Source organism: Folsomia candida, unplaced genomic scaffold (genome assembly GCF_002217175.1).
Source record: "Folsomia candida strain VU population unplaced genomic scaffold, ASM221717v1 Fcan01_Sc037, whole genome shotgun sequence".
NCBI classification, from domain to species: Eukaryota; Metazoa; Arthropoda; class Collembola; order Entomobryomorpha; family Isotomidae; genus Folsomia; species Folsomia candida.
In genome coordinates, this window is record NW_019091229.1 from 24,503 (window position 1) to 47,054 (window position 22,552).

The window sequence follows — 22,552 nt, forward strand, 5'->3', positions numbered from 1 at the left end:
TCAAATTCCACTATCATTGGTGGTACAAGACTTCAGGTGGCCAGGCGGGCCGCCCGGGCCGGGCCGAGCCACCGGGATCAAATCCCATAACGTCTGAGCATTGGTGGTACAAGATTTCAGGTGGCCGCCGGGCCAATGTCCATAATCCAAGCTTTTGACATGGAATCGCAGCAAAATGGGCCTGATAATTCCCGCTAAATAGAAATAGGCTAGCTAGGATCGTTAAAGCTTCAATTTTCATTATGGCGGGAAAGCTTACTAACATTAGTGAGGTTTTTTTTGCAAAATATGTCCAAAATTAATTTTAAATTAAATTACAGACTGTGGTACTCTCTGTGGGTTATTTATTCGGGGGTGGTGGTTATTTAGGGATTATGGTTATCTGGGGGTGGTGGTCTTCTTGGGGTGGTGGTTATTTAGGGGTTGTGGTTTTCTGTGGGTGGAGGTTTTCTGGGGTGGTGGTTATTTAGGCAAGATGGTTATCTAGGGGTGGTGGGTTATCTGGGGGTAGTTAAGTAGTACACGGCCCGGCCCTCCTCAGCCCAGCCCAATCTCATCTCATAGTTAATGAGCATTACACGGCCGGGGCCCACTATCATATCGACGATATGACGATTCATAGCGACGATTGCCGATATGCTGCTTGCGCAACGGACAAATTTCTTTCACTTCCGTTGGCATCAAATAGTTTCAGTTAATAAATATCTACAAAAGATTTCGTTTGTGAAATTTTGAAAATAAAATCAACTCGCGCCCGGCGGGAGACGGGCTTATACGCTAGTATTGTATAACAAGGAACGAACTATCATATAAAATTTTCCAAATCCAAGTTTCCGAACATAATTTTCCGAAATTTTAACATTTTTAACATTAGAAATTATGAATTTCAGAATTTCCTCAATATCCACGCGGGAATACAAAGTTATTTATTTTTATTCTAACGTCTAATCTTAATATCTATATTGCCTAAAACTTTGAATCACTTTTGCCAACTAATTATTGAGAAACAATTTGTTATAGTGCAGTTGAATATTTACATATGTACATATGTACATACTTATTTACGTAAGTACACAACTAACGTAGCAAACTTATGTTTTATTAGTAAATATTAATGAACTACGAAAGACTTATTATACATAATTTTATCAAATCATATTTCCGGAAAATTTTTTCTAAAAATTCCTAAGTTTTATCATTGGAAAATGGGAACGGCAATCTACCGTAACCAACACCAATTTAATTTGTCTCAACTTCCCCCGTAACTATCTTAAATCCTAAAAATAAATCTCAATCACCCCTGTAACTTTCTCAAATCGTAGAAACACGTCTCAACTTCCTCTGTAACTTTCTCAAGGCGTAAAAATACGTCTCAACCTCCCCCGTAACTATCTCAAATCGTAAAAATAAATCTCAATCTCCCCTGTAACTTTCTCAAGTCGTAGAAACACGTCTCAACTTCCTCTGTAACTTTCTCAAGGCGTAAAAATACGTCTCAACCTCCCCCGTAACTATCTCAAATCATAAAAGTAAATCTCAATCTCCCCTGTAACTTTCTCAAATCGTAAAACTACATCTCAACCTCCGCTGTAACGTTCTCAAGGTCTCCAACAACATTTAGAAATCCATCTCATGTTCAATCACGATCTGTAAATACCAAAATTCCAATCTGCAACTATTGTAACTCACAATCTCAAACTAAAATACACAATTTGAAAGTACAAAAATCTTATCTGAAGCTACATATGTGAAACTGTCATTCATACATACGTAGGTGTTTTATTATTGATTTTCAAAAGGTATGTTCCGCATTGTTTCTGGCCAGAATTTTGATGAAATAACAAACTTCGGATACATTTAGGATCCTGTGATTTTTTTCAGATCTTTAGGTTAACATTAACACTAGCAATCAATCATCAAACTTTACCTCGACGGAAAAAATGTCAGATTTGCAAATTAAATATCGTAGTGTAATTTAATTTTTAACGCTGGAGGGGTAATCGGTGTCGCAGATTTATGATCGTATGCTTAAAATTTACAATGAAAACTGCTAAACACAAAACACAAATTCAATTGGGTCAATAATTTCAAATGATGGCGAAAAGAGGTCTCGGACAAAAAGCCGCTAGGACGCCCAAAATCTGTTTCTCCCACAGAAAGGCTCCGGAAACTAGAGGAACCAATAATGAGAGATCCGCGATTGAAACTGTCCTATTTAGCAGATGAGATGGGTGTTCCAAAACTAACAATTTGTTCCATGTTAACTGAAGACTTCGGTATGAAAATGGCTTCCTCCCGTTGTGTACTAAAATTGCTTTCGGCATCTCAAAAACAGGATCGAATCGACTTTTGGAATGAAAGTTTTGCCCTTTCAAATGAAACCTGGAACCTGATTCATATTTTAATAGTTGGATATGATACTTGGGTTTACTATTATGACCCGGAGACCAAATAATAATTCATACAATGGAAGCACGGGGGGTCGCCCCAGCCCATGAAAGCAAAAGTGCAAAAACCTGCCAAAAAATTGATGATTCCCATTTTCAAGGATATCAAAGGTCCCCTCCTTATAACATTTATTGGTAAAAATACTATGATAAATGTGGCAGCCTATGCAGGAATCCCGAAGGAGTTGTGTGCTCTGGTTGAAGAAAGACGTGGGGTCAAAAAAAAGAGTTGGTGCATTTTTAGCACGCCAAAGCCCCACCGCATAACTGGCATTTTGCGAGGGCTGCTGCAGACGGAAATCGCTTCACCTAGATAAACCACCTCCTGTACAGTCCAGACATGACCCCTGGTGATTATTATTCGTTTCGAAACTTAAAGAAAGACATCAGGGGGAAACGGTTTTCTGATGATAATAAAATCAAGTCGTAAATTTTGGCATATTTTCGAGGTAAATTTTGATGAGCTATTGCTAGTGATAATGTTAACCTATAGAACTGAAAAAAATCACAGCATCCTACATGTATTTGAAGTTTGTTATTTCATCAAAAGTTTGGTCAGAAACAGTGCGGAACATACCTTTTGAAAATCAATAATAAAACACCCACGTATATCAACATTTTAAAATTTTGTCATTTTTTCCTAAAAAATATGCCAACTTTTTCCAAAATGGTGTTTACTTCAGACAATTCTATCACTACACAAATTAAAATCGAAGAGCAATGAGATTTTTTTCAATGCTTTTGGAAATCCGTTAATCTTAATAAACTTCATAATGTGGTATCGACAATTTATGAACATTCGTTCCACACCAGAACTAATTTTTCATTCAGTTATGCTTTTCTAAAATCATACATACATATGTAGTTTACACCATGCACTTATATTATTTAACTCTATGGTTCACACGTACATATTTACATATAGCTGAAAATGGCTCTCATGCACGCATGAAAATATTTGAAATAACGAGACAAGTACCAATTATTATTACATATTCATATTATAGACGAGTCATTAGTGTGTATGTACTACATACTATGTAGTAACAATAATGAAAACTACAAAAAAAGTTGCATCAAATGTATTTCCATATTTGGGAATGACATGCTAAATATCAATTGGTTCTTACTTTTCAAAGGATTACCACATGCTTGGCTTTTCAAAATGAAATAATAAACCAAGTACAAGTCCATACCTTCGGGATTGCAGCAAGGTGACAGTTTTCCAAGATCGGAAGTATATGCAAGAAATACTGTACCATGCTGCCTGGACCAAAATGTTCACCGTTATCTTTCCGCAAACAAAAAGTTTGCTAGTTTATTAACGTTCTAATTTGCACCCCCGGTGGGAAACCAAGAAGTGTAATAAACTTTCAAATAAAAATACTTTTGGCCATGGTAAATGCAATATTACAATGACTTTTATAAAAAAAATATCAACATAGCCTTACTTTGGGCCAACTTCAAAAAATGAAAACACATCGGGAGCCTGAATTAATCTTGTAAATTCAAACTTTATGCGATAGATAATTTGGTAGGCTATGGAATAAAAATAAATTTTTACTACCGGAGATGCCATCGGGAAATCTGTTTCGTCAAAAATGTGAAAAAATCCCACTCTTTTCAGTTTCAAAAAATGAAAACACAAAGGGAGCCTTAATTAATCTTGTAAATTCAAATTTTGTGCGATAGATAATTTGGTAGGCTAACGAATAAAAATAAATTTTTACTACCGGACATGCCATTGGGAAATCTGTTTTGTCAAAAATGTGAGAAATCCCACTCTTTTCAGTTTCAAAAAATGGAAACTGATCAAGAGCCGTGATCAAATTGGGAAAACACAATTTTATCTAATAGAAAATTAGTTAAGCTATCAAATAAAAATACTTTTGAACCCGGGAAGGCTAGGGAGTATTGATTTTTCTAAAAAGAATGAGACACCCGGACATCTCTGTCAACTTTAAAAAATGGAAAACCCTAGCGACCTAACCCTAAATTGGGAAAAATGAATTTTACTTGATAGATAATTTAATAAGGTGCCAATTAAAAATAAATTTTCATTACCAGATATGTGTTTGGTCTATCTCTTTTGTTGAAAATGTGAACTCGGACAAACTTTTTCCAACTTGAAGAAATGAAAACGCACCAATAGCCGCGAACAAATAGGGAAATCCCAATTTTTTGCAATAAATAATCGGATAAGCTATGAAATAAGCCTACCTTTGAGTCCGGCAAATGCTTCGGGGTAGTCACTTTCTCCAAGAAATTAACTTCAAAAAATGAAAAACTCCCCGACCGGGCCCCAAACTGGGAAAAATCAATTTTATCTAGTTTAATACATACATAGTTTAATAAACTATCAATTGAATTGAAAATATATTTTCAATACCAGATATCCATTCGGTCAATCCCTTTTGTCGAGAAACTAAACCAGATTCCATTATCTCTACCTTTACCTCCAAAGACGAATGATGAGTCATCAAGAAACACCATGATGAAATTGGAAAGGCACAATTTTATCCATAAGAGGGTTTAATATACAAATTATCAAATACAAATACTACTGACCATGGGAATGCCTCAGGTAAATGACTTTTCTCAAGAATGTGAACCAAATCCAACTTCAAACATTAAAAGTCAAGAGCCTTGACCAATTGAATATATTATAGTTGTAAAGCCCCCGGATCTCTATGGGGTTTGCGTGTCTTGATGCACACCCACTTTCGTGTATGTCCCTTATTTTATGACTTGTGTGCAATAAATTTGTAGAAGTTCACTTTCTTAATTTACCTTTGCTTACAATGTGCTCTGCCTGTACTCAGGTTAAGGTTTGGTTAACCATGAGTGGCAAGTCACTATTCTTACTAGTTATGTATCTCATTGTATTCAATTTCCATATCTACCCCATGATCAATTTCACTAATCTCTTCACAAATATTGTTGTCCACATTATGAAGTATAATTAATATGGAAAATTAAGTTTAATATCTTCACGGGTAGATATAGAAACTGAAAACAAAATTATGTTTTTTTACTCACTCTCACTATGGAGCAATGGACGAAAATCCATACTATATAATATTATATGCAAACTAAATCCATGTATGTAGCTTGAATCCGTTGTCTTTCGGAATGCAAATGTTGCTTACGTAAAAGCATTACAAAGGATGCATATCTTTATATGTACGTATTAGATAATTTAATAAGTTTTCGTTTAAAAATATCTTTGACCCCAGGACCATGGCTTATCTTAAGAAATTAGACATGTTAGACATGTTTCTGTGAGATTTTCGAGCATTTTTAGACTTGTCAACTTACTGGTTTTCATCTTATACAGATTATTAAGTAACGTCAGCTACTCATTGCGATTGTTTTGTCCGTCTGTAAGCAGGATATCTTCAGAACGAGTCAAAATAATCAAACCCCGTTTTCACCATTGTGCTTCTAATTTTTAGTTCTCGGCCGAGTTATGGGCCAGTCTAACCACACCCCACTGAGGGTGTGGTCCAAAATTAAATTTAACCTTAATTTTCATGTGGGGTGTCATTTTAAAGGAAATTTCACCACAAATTCGAAATCAATATTGTTGACCTTATGACCTTGAGGACGAGGTCAAAGGTCAAAGGATACATAATTGTGATATGTGGTGTCATTTTAAATGTAACTGAGATTTCAAGGATGTTAATATTTTTGACTTCATAACCGTTGGGACGAGGTTATATACGGAGAAACATTAAACTAGAATCGCTCTGACGCTACTTATTTACATTCGTTTGGAGGGTTTATTATGAATTTTTTGATATCCGTTTTTCCATTTCTTTTTATTTTGGTACTTATTGTCAACCATATTTGAGAGCTGGTAAATATAAATGCGATCACATTGTCAACTTAGATTTCGATGGATAATAAAAAGGGTCGTGGTACGAATATCGCATTTATGACGGCCGGAACTTTGCTGGAGAACTTAATCCTGTCCAAGCAGAAAACTCGATTCACTCACATAATTTTGGACGACGTTCACGGGAGGGATATTATCACCGACGAACTCTTACTTCAAATTAAGATTCTACAACTTGAAGATCCAGATTGGAATATTAAAATCATTCTATTATCTGCAACAATGAATACTGCCAAATTTGCTGATTACTTCAATCATAAACTCGTTGCAACGTTGGAAATTCCTGCTTCAGAAAAACTGTACCCGATTCAAACCTACTTTATTGACGATCTGCGAGAGAAGACGCCTGAAGGAATTGTAAGCAAAAGTAGTTAGCTGCTACCATACATGTTCACATTCATTCATTTAATGGTGAATGAATAAGTTATTCATTCAATATTAAAAGTTTGAATGAATATTGAATGAATATTTTATTCTGATTTTTGAATAAATGAATAATGAGTGAATATCTATTCAATTCGTGTGAATGAATAATGAATGAATATTTTTCATCGTTCATTTTTAACTCAATGCTCAATACATAGGGAAACTTGAGGAATTCATATAATACTGTGAATTTTGAACAAAATGAATAATGAAGGAATGGTGAATAATGAATAAATATTGAATAATTAATTAATATTTTTTTACAAATTATGAATGAGTGAATTAGGAATGAATATTTCTTTTCAAGGCTTTGAATGGATGAAGTTTGAATGAATAAATATTTTTTGAACATGTATGTCTGGTACTAATTATAAATGTGGATTAATCTGATTCAATCAAATTTTATTGCAGCACGTGTTCAAGCTCTACAATTTTGATCCTATAAAGGACAACGTCGTTAATCGAAACTACGATCAAATAAGTCCTCTCATCTCTCAGTTTTTCAAACTTGATACCTTTGATGGAAAACAAGGAGCGGTTCTTATATTCCTGCCGGGAGTAGGAGAAATTTCCTCGCTTGGAGAGAAGCTGAGGTACAAATAAACACACATTTTGAGCTATTAATTTAAAGAATCGTTGTAAGATTCTTTCTGTATTGCAGTGCTTACTCTTCGAAAACAGAAAAGCGTTGGATTATACATGAGATGCACTCTAACAAATCGGATGAAGATCAGTCTGCAATATTCGAACCTGTAGAGTATCCACATCAGCGAAAAATTATCCTCGCCACTAATATCGCAGAGAGTTCGATTACAGTGGAAGACATAAGATATGGTAGTTTTGTTAAGTGGAGATTATTGTAACACTTATGTAATACTTGATTGTTATATGTAGTAATCGACTTTGGCTTAACAAAACACATGAAATTTGATCCCAATACCACTTTCTCTGGACTTTGTATTGACTTGGCGTCTCACCATCAGTGCATCCTACGGGCCGGACGATGTGGTAGAATGGGACCAGGATATTGCTTCCGTTTGTTCACCAAAGTGTTTTATGTAAGTCGTTAGAAAGCAATTATTCACTCGAGTGAGACAATAATAAATTTTTCATTTTATAAATTTAAGGAAACTAAAATGAAAGAAGAATCTGTTGCGGAGATGCAGACTTGTGGTCTTGGACTAGCATTTCTTCATCTCAAAAGACTTAACCTTGGTGACCCGGTGTATTTATTCAGTAAAGCACTTCATCCCCCAAATTTTACAAACATTGCCGCGACTGTATTATCGCTAAAGGAAGTTAGTACATATCAAATATTTTAATAAAGCATTGTTTAACTATGTTTGCCTAATTAATTACGAAACTTTTCATTTAGTGTGGAGCCCTCACAATGCTTAAAAGGGATCGATCTTATGTCGAGACAGACGGAGAAATTACAACGATTGGTCAACTTGCAATCTGTTTATCATGTGATCCTAAACAAGCGAGATTAATTGCGTTTGGTCATATCTTTGGCCTTTTAGACGAGTCTATTGTTTTTGGTAAGTTGATTTGTCGATAGATGTTTATTAAGGGGCGAAGCGAAATCCCTTAATGAAAATTCCCTGTCGGTCTGTCTGTCTGTATCCACAATGACTTTAGAGCGAAATTCAACATGCGGTTTTCGCCGTCCTGATCTACTTTCGTGGATGTCCCTTATTTTGCGACTTTATGCAATTATATTTTGAAGGAGAGGTTCACTTTTTAAGGATAATTATAAACATACTCGAGGTTACGGTTTGGTTAACCATGAGAGGCGAGTTAATAGATACTTATCCTACTACTGAATCTCATTGTTGTCGGTTTCCATATCTACATACCTACCATTTCCATATCGATTGAAGTCATTATTTTCTTCACAATTATTGTTGCATAGGTATAAGCTGGAAATGTCTGTTGGCAACGGAAGTGAAAGTTATTTTCCGTGACGGAAGTGAAAGTGGAGAAAGTTAAGTTTCGAATGGCGCGAAATAAATCAAAATAAATTAAATTCAAAAAATTAAATGCCAGAAGGTGTGGTACTCTTTGTATGGGCTTATGGGGGTGGTGGTTATTTAGGGATGGTGGTTATCTGAGGGATGGTGGTTATCTGGGGGTGGTGGTTATCTGAGGGGTGGTGGTTACCTGGGGGTGGTGGTTATCTGGGTGTGGTGGTTATCTGAGGGATGGTGGGTATCTGGGTGTGGTGGTTATCTGAGGGATGGTGGTTATCTTGGGGTGGTGGTTATCTGGGTGTGGTGGTTATCTTGGGGTGGTGGTTATCTTGGGGTGGTGGTTATCTGAGGGATGGTGGTTATCTGGGTGAGGTGGTTATCTGGGTGAGGTGGTTATCTGGGTGAGGTGGTTATCTGGGGGTGGTGGTTATCTGGGTGTGGTGGTTATCTTGGGGTGGTAGATATCTGAGGGGTGGTGGTTATTTAGGTAAGATAAGTGGGCGGCGGTGCCCAAGCCCAGCCCGAGCCCAATCACTCCTTAGAGTGAAGTAGCGAGTAGTACTGTGCCCAAGCCCAGCCCAGCCCTAGCCCGATCACTCCTTAGAGTTATATTGAAAATCACAGAAACTACCCCCGTACAACAGGAGACGGACTTATACCCTAGGAGTAAGTGGTCACTCCGCTGCGGATTGGAGTAGGAGTGGAGTGGGAGTGAGTCGCGAGCACACCGAAATGTCACTCGACTGGATAAAGTGGGAGTAAGGTCCCGTTACATTAATTGAGTACGACACCGCATCGTGGTTCATAGTTTGAAGACGGAGGTTTGGGGTTTTACTTAATACAATTGTACCTCCAATTTAATTTAACAAACACCGTGAATAAAGAAAAACAGGGAAATATTCTGACGAAGGCACTAGAGTCAGAATATTATTTATTTTACTTCGACGTGCTATTGTACTCAGTGAGTCTACATTAACCTCTCACATCGCAGCGAAATAGTCAAGATAACCACCCAAAATAACCACCATTTTACGACCATCCCAACATAACTACCATCAGACATTGATTTTTTTTAATTTAATTTGTTTTTACTTTTCGCGCCATTCGAAACTTGACTTTCTTTACTCTCCCTTGCGTTGCAGATAATTTTCTTTCACTTCCGTTACCGACAGATATTTCCAGCTTATAATTTTCACTCGCCCGGCGGGAGACCGGCTTATACGCTAGTTGTTGTATATGATGTGAACTTACTGTCACTCTCATTAACATACCCGCTTATTTTACATGCAAACTAAATCTATATAGTTTCCTGACCTTTGCAACGCTAATGTTGTTATGAAACTGCATTACGAAGGTTGCAGCGTATTTCTAATTTTTGAATTACGAATGAGCTCGAAAATGGGCGTTGTAGGTCATAAGGTCACGGCGATGAGACCCACAGTCCAACGTGTTTAATCTTTAGTTTCAACGTATTAGGCAAAGTTCTTAGAAATCGACACAGTTTTGACCTACGATGACCGCGTGAGCGTATCGCATCACGCATTTGTTACATTTTGTTTGTAACGATTTCTTTATAGGGTATTTGAATATTTACGCACTATTGCTACGTCTGTTCATTTATTTAATTTTGTCCCTTACAGCAATGTCCCTTTGTTTGAAATCCCTCTTTGCAACATTCTCAAAAGAGAATCAAACAAGTGGAGTAGAGGCTTTCATCCGGAAAATTGAACTTGGTGGCTCCGCATTATCTGACGCCCTTTCAAATCTCGGCGCATATCAACTATATTTGGACAGCATACGCGATAAATCGTCGCTGAAACCATGCTTCACCGTCATGAGGGAAAACTTTGTTAAGTCCTCAAGTGTCCGGAACCTGGAATATTTAATTGATCGAGTCCACAGGAGACTATATTCTGGTTTTGGCCTAGGGACGGAAAGAAAATTGAAAACCGTATCAGAATTATTGGAAGACAACCACACCCGTTTTCAGGTTCAGCTACTATTGGCTTCTGCATCGTACCCAAATATTTTTTACCGAGCTCCAGCAACAAATCAGGAACGTAGGATCAAACTTGTCCAGAACGAAATTGGATACTTTAATCCCAGCACGTCTTTCCTTCTGGAAACCGAGCCGACGAATGATCCCCCGACACATTCAAATTTAAAGGAATTAACTCGACAATTAACTTTTGCCTCTGATCAACCCATTGTAAGCTGGCAAGGTGGAGGAAAATTGGCCGTCCAGTATGATCCAGATCCAAATGAACCTGACGAATGGGTCGGAAATGTGGCAAAGAATGTTTATCGTGGCCTAAAATTCAAGGCAATGTGTCACAAATTTTTTTGGACACACCACAACATGTACAATTTGTTTATACAAAATATTGAAGTCAAATGCTTATTTTCTGTTTGTTCAGGTTTCGTGTTTTTTTTCTTACAGGGGTGGCTCAAACGACAAAGTTTTTTTGAATGGGCCACGTTCATCGACTGCCATCAATTTCAAGTCCTTCTTTTCTGGATGCAACCCTTATATTGAGGTTGACCGAGATTCAGTCAACCAATTCTCAATTGACCAAAACTATCCACATCCGAGCGCGTATACACTGGTATCCCTGCAGGTGGCACAACGAGAATCAAAGTTGGTGGCTAAAGACTCCACGCTGATGCCCTCGATGAATGGAATGTTTGAATTGCTGCATCTTATTTATGCCCCTCGTATCCAACTTGTACCACATCCTGACGTAAATCCAGGACGCAATGATACATATGCAGGTTGTATCACCGGCCTCGGGCCTATTCCAGGCAGTTCAACTTCAATATTTCCGAGCCATGATTTTCGAATGCCGTTCACTATTCCAATCCATCGTAGAGATATTATGGAAATTAATGACACTCGAGGACGGATAAACAAACTTCTAAGATATGAAAATTTCAGATGTGACGACAAGTTTGAGATCTACAGACGAGAAAAATTCGTCCAGTGTCTTATGGTGTAAGTTTTTTTCTTGTACGTAGTTTTTTGAGGGAAGGCAAAATAATCTAAAATAATATATTTGACCTTTTCTGAATGTTTTCAGCCTGATCAACAGAGAGCGACCCATGATCAACACTATCAACTATCCTTTCCCAGAATGGATGCAGGATAATTTTGAAAATCGTCGAAGTGTGTTTGACATTCTGCCGTCACATCAATTTTAGAGGATGTGGAAACGATGCATTGTTAGTGTCTAAGAATTATTTGTTTATTGTTTGGTATTCAAAAGGTCGTATTAATTTTTTATATTTGTCAACGAGTTTAATGTTATTTTTTACCAAGAACTATACACCACCATGAATGCGACCATTAAGAGCCAAATTTACTGTGCCACCATTAATACATAAGTATTCCACCGCAGATATGCATGCAAATATGAATATTTACGTATATATATTTTGTACACATTTTGTAATGGCAATTCTCTTAGTTTTAGAATATTTGCATGCAAGAAATTTGCACTTGTCCGGTGGTTTAATAAATAAGTGTTCCCCAAAATTCGTCCAAACAGAAAAACTAATCCAACCCAACTTTATTTATGTATAAGTATGCCATTACGCCTTGAAGTACTTACAATGCGATGACGCCAGCGGTCTCGCTCCGATTTTGACGAAACGACGATAATTATGTAGCCTTAGATAAATAATTAGACACGTGTTTCAGGATTTTTCATAATGCTCAGTTTAAACGAAATTATGACGAAATCCGTGAGCGAGAATTCCCATTTTCACCGTGACATTTTTCTCGCGAGGGAGAAAAATACAGATTCTCCATTATGGAGTCCATCATAAGTAATTTCGTTTAAACTTAAAATTGGTGGGCACGAAGTGGTTTTTTACGATTTTGGTTTGTTGCATTTTTGAAAATTTTGAAAATTTTGAAATTTTTCAGAAATTTCCGAAAATTTTCAAAATTTTGAAATTTTTCAGAAATTTCCGAAAATTTTCAAAATTTTTGGAATTTTCGCATTTTTCTCGTGACGTTTTTCTATTTTTGTTTTTGAGGGAGAAAAATGCGAATTTTCGGCCACTTATACCATCGTAACTTTGTTTAAACTGAGCATTATGAAAAATCCTAAAACATGTGTTCAATTATTTATGCAAGGCTACATAGTTATTGTGGTTTCATCAAAACATTTTCAGAAATTTTCAAAAATTTTCAGAAATTTTCAAAAATTTTCAAAATATTCAGAAATTTTCAGAAATTTTCAAAAATTTTCAAAATTCAAATTTCAAATTTCAAATTCAAATTTCAAATTTTCAAAATTTGTACAAGAAATATAAAATCAGAAAAACACTTCATGCCCACGCATTTTAAACGAAATTATGATGGACTCCATAATGGAGAATCTGTATTTTTCTCCCTCGCGAGAAAAATGTCACGGTGAAAATGGGAATTCTCGCTCACGGATTTCGTCATAATTTCGTTTAAACTGAGCATTATGAAAAATCCTGAAACACGTGTCTAATTATTTATCTAAGGCTACATAATTATCGTCGTTTCGTCAAAATCGGAGCGAGACCGCTGGCGTCATCGCATTGTTAGTTTTGATCTCTATCTTCATTTGGAATTCGGTAAATTGTATGGCAAACATAATATACATATCTTGCGAAAATCTAATTTAGCTCAAAGCATATCTTCCTCGCCTCGTTTTTAACTAATTTTATTGAGATAATATAATTCTCTTTCATAACAAGTATGTACTTATTATTCTGATAAGTGGTGTGCAGCTGCATAAAACCATATTTAAATTATGAAACATGACATATTGGGAGGAATAAATTGGTACAATTTTTGTGATTAATTAAAAATTTTTAAAATTTAAATTTTGCATCATCATTTCATCAATGATTTCCATTCAATCAATTTATAAATTAAAATGAGACTAGGAAACGTGGAAAGAAAGCAATCTCAAATCATGAGCCATGAAAAGTGTCCGAGGTGTGAAGTTAGTCGCTGCGGGAATTTGAGGATGACGATGGCATCTCGGAGGAAGTAATAGCATCACGAATTCAGAGCTTGCGTTTGGGGCATCCATATATTACGCATTAACACATACAAGCTTATATATGGGAATATTCCCAAAAATTATCAAAAAACAAGAGGCGTAAACACAACTTTCAGCGACAAAATTCAAATGTCATACCAGTAAAGATTATTTTTAACGCTGAGTTAAAAAAATGTGACTAAAAAAATGTAGTTATGACCGCGTCGACATTTAAAAAGTTAGTACGTGCTACGCCCACTGCTGGTGAGCACCACCATCAGTAGTGTCGCTCGGAGTGGAGAGACAACATCTCCGCTCTCATGACTCTCGCCCGATCGTGGGTATTGACGTGGACCGACCCTCATGTTTGAATTTTAAACTTTTTCGGTAACAACCTGAATGAATTCAGACTTTCTGATCTTGCATGTGGTCAGGAATATGTATGCCACAAGGTCAAAAATGCCTTCACATAGTTTACATATTTCGAAGTTTTGACACGTATGCTATGACATATGTATGTACGTATGTATGAATTTATATAATTCTAAATATTTCGTTATCTGTTTATCTAATTTTGTTATTTTGATATTTCTACTATAGATTTAGACTTACGTTATGGTGTTAGTAAGCTCTATTAGTAACCTTCAGGTTATTGAGAAATTTCTTTTGCTACATTTGGTCCATCGAAGTTGTGTAGTTCTAAGCATAGGATGAAGTATGCTAAGATTGATGGATTTTAAAACGTATTGCAATAAAATGGCTTTGCTCTTCGGTTTTAATTACATTGGTGGTAATATTATCCGAAGTAAAAATCAATTTAAAAAAACGTGCCAATTTTTGTAAGAACAATTTTGTGTAAAATTCGAGAGTTTTGTACCTATCTAACTATGCACATAAATGCATTTTAAATGTCACATTTTTTTAGGTAAGCCATGGTCCAGTTATATTTGCCGGGGTCAAAGATATTTATTCGAAACCTTGTTATATTGTCTAATATAAGACTACAAGTTTTTACGCCCGTCAATCGACGGGTAAAAAAGGCCCGTCGATCGGCCCGTGACCCCAAGCAGAGAATGCAAACATTAGTGAAGTGAAGTTAGCCTCCTTTTTCTCTCGCTGCAGAGCAGAGAGAGAGAGAGAGGAGGCTAACTTCTCAACTGTGTTACCGACCCAGCAGCGACTCACTCGCCTGTTTTAAGTTAAGTAGATAATATATTGAATTGGTCACGGCTCTTGATGACTTTCATTTCTTGACGTTAAAAAAATTATACTTGGTTCACATTTTTGAGACAAATTATGGCATTTATCGGGCTCAATATTATTTTTTGATAGCTTAACTAATTGTCTATTGGATGAAATTAGGTTTCCCCAATTTCATAACGGCTCTTGGTGAGTTTTCATTTTGCAAGTTAAGAAAAGTGGAAACGAATTGAGTTTTTCGACAAAAGTAATTGACCGAATGCACATATGGTATTGCAAATTTATTTTTAATTGATAGTTTATTAAATTATGCATCAGATAAAACTGACTTTTCCCAATTTGGGGCGAAGTCGCTGGGTGTTTTCATTTTTTGAAGTTGACAAAAGTGGCCGGGTATATTATTTTTTAAGAAAAAGCAGTTCTCCGTAGCATTACCGGGCTCAAAAGTATTTTCATTTGATAGCTTAACTAATTCTGTATTAGATCAAATTGTGCTTTCCCAATTTGATCACAGCTCTTGATGAGTTTCCCTTTTTCGAATTTGAAAAGAGTTGGATTTAGTTCACATTTTTTACAAAAGAGATTGTACAATTGCATTTCCAGGGTCAACAGTATTTTGATTTGTCTGTAAGTTTATTACCTTGTCTGTCGGTTATATGTATGTATGACCTTTTCGCCTAGATTTCCCACCAGTAAACTTTAGATAATAAGCTAGTAAAGTTTTGTTTGCGGAAAGATAACGGTGAACATTTTGGTCCAGGCAGTATGGTATTTCATTTCTTTACTTCCGATCTTGGAAAACTGTCATCTTGTTGAAATATCGAAAATATGAGCTTCTACTCGATTGATTACTTACAGTTTGGAAAGCCAAATTCTTTAAAAAAGTAAGCACAAATTTATATGTAGTATGTCATCCTCAGGATACGGAAATGCATTGATCATGGTCCAACTTATTTTTTTTAACTTTCATTATTGTTAATATATATATGCATAGTAATGACTTGTCGATAATATGCAAATGGTAACCTCTAATTGGTACTTGTCTGAGACAAGTACCAATATTTTCATGCTTGCTCGAGGATTGAGGATCATTCTCAACTATACATGTGCACATGTATAGTTGTGCATGCACAAATGAAATATCTATTGTAGTTGCCATTATTTTTACCACGCCTATACGTATACTAACGAATCGTCTATTCACAGGTATTAATAATCATTAAGATAATTTAAAACATTTTAGGAACCATACTTATGATTTCAGAAAAGAATAGCTGCATGAAAAATTAGTTCTGGTAGTAACACATTTTTAGGATTTGAGAAAGCTAAAGGGGATTTCTGAGACCTGTTTTTAAGATTTGAGATGGTAACTGGCGTACGTGATACGTATTTTTACGATTTGAGAAACTTACTCGGGAGGTTGAGACGTATTTTAATGATTTGAACTAGTTACAAGGAAGGTTGACACGTGTTTTTCAATTTGAGAAAGTTATAGCAGAGGATGAGACGTATTTTTACGGCTTGAGATAGTGACTGGGGAGCTTGAGACGCGTTTTTGCTGCTTCAGATGATGACTGGGGAGGTTGTGTTTTTTTAAGACTCGAGTTAGTGGCCGCCTGGCCGGGGAGGTTGAGACGTGTTTGTAAGACGTGATATCGTAACTGGCGAGGTAGAGACGTGTTTTGTCTGGTTGAGATTGCTTATTTAGTGATGGTTGTAATAATTTGGATGGAAAGTTTGTAATCTAAATATGCGCATTTCAAATTAAATTTTTATCAAGTTTTGCTACCCCTCATAATTTTGTGTTACTGATTTCCTACCGCCCACGCAACCGCGGGGTATGTTTTTCTCTTAATACCGATCTGTAGATACTCTATACGCGAGTTGATGTTTACCGAAACTTTAATGGAAATTGTACGCCCTGCAAATTTTCAATATAATCTTCCGGGTTTGAGTAAAAAGGTATGTATTTGATTCTGTCTCTATGCATCATAATTTAGTATGTCAGCAACCTGCGGTATACCTGCCACTGCCACCAACCAGCCATCCCTGATATCAACTAATAATTTATGATATATCTCTTAACATGTATTTTAATACATATAAAAATACACACTATAAAATGAATAGGTTTTAAAAAGCATAATAACTACACGGCTCTCCTCTGCGGTTTTAATTAGTGTATTCATAGTATACAAATAGTTAAATCAGTTTAGAAAAATTAGTTGCACGTTTCAGGAAAACGAATGGTAAAAAGTAAAAAAAAATTAAATCGGTGAATTTTCGACTTGCGGATTTAATTCAAGGTAGTCTTCTCGTTAAGAACTTTGGATATGATAGCATCAACTATCATACAAGATATCACTCAATCACGTGAAAGTTTACTCCTAACAATTAAATAGACATTACTTCTATTAGAAATGTAACCTTTCGAAAATTTCATCAATTATTGAGCAATTAATTCGAAATTAATTAAGTTAGTATGCATTCCCAAATATATAAGTATGTGTACATAGGTATGTATGTAAGTATGGTAAGCGTTTGTAGATTTTGCTATTTTTTCTTCAAACTAAAACACGTTTAGGAAAGTTGATTTCTACTTCTTTCGATGCTACCACTAATTAAAACGAAGAACAAAACCATTTATTTATTAAGAGGTGAAAACCTCTTTATGGAAATGTCTTGTCCGTCTGTATTCACGATAACTTTAGAATGGTTTCGTATTTCGGCATGCGGTTTTCGCCAACGTGTTTCTCGTTTTCGAAGTATCGAAGCCTTTTGAGTTCGAAGATGGGCGTCGTAGGTCATAAGGTCACGGCGCCACGGTGGTGACGCCAACGGTAAAATGCGTCGAATTTTTTTGTTTCCACTGTATTAGACGTATTTTTGGACGGGGATTTCAGAAATCGCCATCATTTCGACATGTGATGACCGTGTGATCGTGTAGACGACGCGAAAGTCGAAAATTGTCGATTTTTTTTGCCACCGTTTTAGACGTGTTTTTTGGCGGGGATTTCAGAAATCGCCATCATTTCGAAGTGCGACTACTCCATGACCGTGTGGGAGGTGTCGAATGTCGAAAAAATGACTTGTCATGTGGGGTGTCTATTGAAAGGTATGGTCGTGTACGTTCGAAGTACGCGGGTGGGGGTGTCAAACCGGGGCAAAATGAGACGTGGGGTGATGTGAGACAATGACGGGAAAGTGATGAAGGACGTTGTGGGCATGCCACAAAGACATTTCCGTGTGTTTTCACCCCTTTGCTACATTTCGTTTGCAACGGTTTATTTTATTTCATTAGGGGAGAGATGAGAAGTGTGTGCGAAGAGCACAGGGACAGAGAGAAAGAGTTGTTAAATAATACATAGTTTCATTTAGTTTGAATAAATATATTTCTGAAAGTCGCCTGCGCATCTGTTTGAGGTATCGGATAATCTAAGGTAAGGTTATTCAAGGTGACTCATCGTCTCAAAAAATCTCACAGCAAAAAACACAGCGCGAAACCTTTTAATTATCTTTTATTTTTTCACCAGGTCACCTGTTTTTTGTTTATATCTGTACGAAAATCGGGCACATGCATCACTCTGTATTGCATTCTAATTTCTTCGAAAATCACTTTTGTCATGTTTTTATTCAACTCATAAAAATCTAATACAATAAATTGCAAGTGTATGACCCCTAAGTGGTGTACATTACGTACATACTTTACCATGTTGTAAGTTACTTTTCACACTATCATTTCAAAATTGTTTTCTGGAGGAATGAAATGGAAAATCTATCAGATCAAGCGTAAATGGTGCACTGAGTCCCAGTTGCGAAACGCAGCTGGGAATGCAGTGCCGGAACTCTGAAATTGGGCCCGGGTAGGGCCCAAATTCCTAATGGTCGCTGGAGACACCTGATTCTGGGTTAATTGACAATACTTAATAAAATAATAAAGTTTTGCAGTGTTTAAAAATGTATAAACTTGATTACAAGGTACGTAACACGTGTTATTTAATTAATTAATTAATTAAATTATTTTTTTTCGAAGCCGAAAGTTGTTTATTTGCATAATGTGTGTCCAGGTATGAAGCTATAAAATATAATTGGGTGTGGTTCGGTTAGCTATCTATACCAGTGGGGTTCTAATAAGCCATAAATAAATAAAATAAGATGGAGATAATGGAGTGCAATTAAAAAATTTTAAATACAATTACTACAAGTAGAATAAAATTATTTTAGATACCACTTAAATTGTTCGTCTTCAGAATTCTTTATACATAAATTTAACAAATATTATTGCTCAATACTCTTATCATTTTTATTCAATTAAACTTGGTTAACAGTTAACACCTAACGGGTTTCGACTCTCTATAAGTCCAAGGTCGCGACTCCGCTCATCAGGAGAGCAGAACAGCTCTCTACCCGTTGCGATCTCTTTCTACCCATGCAATCTACACCCGGGTACTGGTAATGTTGCAGTAACATTACCAGAGCATTGGAAATGAAATGAAATGGAATGATTTAGATGTGACACATAATTTTAATGCATTTTTGAGGAAAATATTCGAGACCGAGAACAAAGATGAACGACCAGGAACAAGACATGAAAGGTAAATGTTTGCAAACCACGCTTTAATTATGCTTTTGTAGTTTTATATATTCTGTTTCACTTAGTATGAAATATAATAACTCAGGCTACTGTGGAGGTTTTTCTAATTATAAACTCATGTTATGCATATAAACCAAGGTCGACTAGCACATTTACAACTGGTGGTGTAATTTAGCCCTGAGAGGGGGGAACACGAGGGAGGTTGGGCAGAAATTTAACCCCCCTTTCAGGGCTACATTACATACAAAAAATTACCCTTGGAGGGAAACGTTATCATAACGTTTCCGTCCCTGCCGCCTCCCTTTTTTATTTTTTTACATTTGATTTTTTTGGGTTTTTTGTAAAATTTGAACTTAAATTTTGATATGCAATTTAAAAACTGTTTATATTCAAATTGTGGTACCAATATATTGTGTGAAAGATTAACAAATTTTTATTGTCGAACTTTATTTTAAAACAACGTGTGTATATATGGATTAAAGTTTGGAATAAATTTTACACTAGGTTGTCCCCCAATAGTTCGTATTGCCGCGAGTTCTTATCCCGCAGTAGCCGAAGCCGCAGGTCAAGCGGGTGAACGAAAGTCAACTCTAAGTTCAATAAGACAATCATATCCACCACAGGAGCGGTACTGGATCCCAGAGATTAATCTATTTAAAATAGCAGTAGATCACATACAAACCAACACAGCAATTGCACGTTGGCCGCAACGGACTAGAAATTTGCGTGGGATCGATGCCAACATTGGTCACATCCATCACACCGTACTGGGTCTCAAAAAGATAATGACTTCTATAGCGTCGTATGAAAAATACAATCTATTCATGGAAATAAACAAGGGGAACCCATTGACTGTAATGGTTGATACATATCAGGTAATAAAATGTGATGCGTTTTTTGTTACCTGTCATCATGGAACCCTAACAAAAGCTTATATATTTCAGGATGTTAAGGGCAGGCATCTTTTAGGTGTAGCGTTTATGATGTGGTATCGAAAGGTTCCCTGTATCAAAGCGTATCGCCTGATTCAACTGCGCGGGGATCTCAAAAGTCAAGCCATGTTTGACGTCCTCCTTCTGCAGATGGAGAAAGACAAAATTGATGCCGCAGGGATTCGCAGCAGATGGTGCGGCAGTCAATTTAGGAATATATGACTCCATATTTACCAAATTGGTATCATGGACTGGGCGACACTTGGAAAAAATTTGGTGCTACGGGCACAGGTATTTTGAAATTTCAATCAATGAGGGTTAATTAATTACCAATTAAGTGTACATTTCAATTGTGTTACAGAGTGAATCTTGTGGTTAAAACATTATTCGAGAGCACGGGTCCAGAAGACATTTTCGAAATTCGACGAGTTATGTTATCGCTTGGAAAGTTGGCAAAATTATTTGGATCCAAAACAATTTGGAGAGAGAAATTACGTGAGCAGGCTGAACGTGACGGCTTACGACCTAGAAATCTTAAAAAAATTACTACTACCAGATGGGCTAATGATAAAAGGGTTGCGTTAGTCAATGTCCAGTATATGTACCAAAGCATTATCAAGACAATGGAAGATAGAAAAGACCATGCAGGCACAACTCGAACACAAATGGATGACCTTACGGATTTGATCGACATTATGAAAGACAAGAACTACGTATCCACACTTGCATTTATGCTGGATTTTTACGAAGTGCTGGATCAATTTAGTCAGTGGGTGCAAAAAGATAGTGCAACTCGGTTGAACATAGCCTTATTCCGACAAAGATTTCTGGCTGGAATTAGGCGATTATTTGCAGGAGAGTTGCATCATCTAGGAGTTTTCCTGCGTGAGGTGGGGTTCACTAGTGTGGTTAACTCTCAAGCTGAAAATCTCTATATGTACGAGAACGATCAAGATGACGAAGATGGCAACGGAGGGGTGAAATACAGGGGCATTACCTTGATCGAGGATGGGGATATCACACCCCAAAGTAATATTCGGCTGTCAAATTCGCGAAAAATTTACCTCCGCGCCGTGCTAGAACAAGTCGGTCGTTACTTTAAAGAAGATGAAGATATGCAGTACCGTATTTTCCACCCTATTTCAATCGGGCAGACAACTGGGAATTCCAGGAATATGGACACGATTGTGAAACCACCATTCATCACGGTTGTAAACAAATTGGGCTACGAAGAACAGGAGCAGGATGACCTATACAGGGAATATAAGCTAATAGTCGATCTTGCCATTGCACTACCCAATTTTTCTGATCTTCAAAAACTATCTGCTCAGGCATTTTGGGAGACACTGTTACTTGATAATAAGTTCCCATGGACAGCTGGCCTCCGTGGACTGTTCAAGAAGTTGATGATAATACCAAGTGGTTCTGTGCGATTGGAAACATTGTTTAGCCTCACGGGATACGTATTGACAAAGGGACGACTATCTCTTGATGTCTGCACGGCCGATAGCATCCTCACAATTATGATGAACTTGCCTCGAGATTTGAATCAGTGGGATCCCTATGTTTACGTATTAAATTTTTTGAATCAAGGTGCATCTCGCACAGCAGATCTTGGAAGTTCAGTGTACAAGAAATTGCAAAGTAGAGACGCAGCAGCCCGCAGTAAAATTCCAGCACCCGAAATTACTGCCGAAGACGAAAATGAAATCTTGAGATGATGGATGATAGCGATGAAGATGACGATGATCATGAAGGTGGCGATGAGACTCAAGAACCCGAGGTCGATCCAGAAGACCTTGGTCTCTTTGAAATATATTGGGATGGAAATTAAAGTACTCCAAATGCATTAATACGAAATGTTTCTCTTTCCGTTATACATATAATAAAGTTTAAGGTTAACTAGGATACTCTTGCACGTAACTACTTATCGTCGTACTAATTCATAAAAGACCTAAGTGCAGGCGATGCTAAATTCAGAAAAGACCTAAGTGCAGTCGGTGTTTAATTCAGAAACGACCGAAGTGCAGTCGATGCTCAATTCAGGAAAGACCTAAGTGC

General features: G+C 36.7%; 1 protein-coding gene across 1 annotated transcript; it reads left to right on the plus strand.

Moving 5' to 3' along the window:
• Positions 1-6,345: 6,345 nt before the first annotated feature.
• Positions 6,346-11,942, plus strand: LOC110860981 (ATP-dependent RNA helicase TDRD9). The gene is made up of 9 exons (XM_022110098.1): positions 6,346-6,702; positions 7,183-7,364; positions 7,433-7,605; positions 7,666-7,829; positions 7,899-8,069; positions 8,147-8,312; positions 10,385-11,105; positions 11,185-11,736; positions 11,822-11,942. The coding sequence occupies exons 1-9, from the start codon at positions 6,346-6,348 to the stop codon at positions 11,940-11,942; spliced, it is 2,607 nt and encodes an 868-aa protein (XP_021965790.1).
• Positions 11,943-22,552: the final 10,610 nt, after the last annotated feature.

What these genes read in the sequence shown, in the direction of transcription:
- LOC110860981 (XM_022110098.1), top strand. Translation starts at nt 6,346, where the DNA reads ATGGATAATAAAAAGGGTCGTGGTACGAATATCGCATTTATGACGGCC. An exon ending in TGTTCACCAAAGTGTTTTAT is followed by an intron (nt 7,830 to 7,898) that starts GTAAGTCGTTAG and finishes TATAAATTTAAG; the next exon opens with GAAACTAAAATGAAAGAAGA. An exon ending in AGACGAGTCTATTGTTTTTG is followed by an intron (nt 8,313 to 10,384) that starts GTAAGTTGATTT and finishes TGTCCCTTACAG; the next exon opens with CAATGTCCCTTTGTTTGAAA.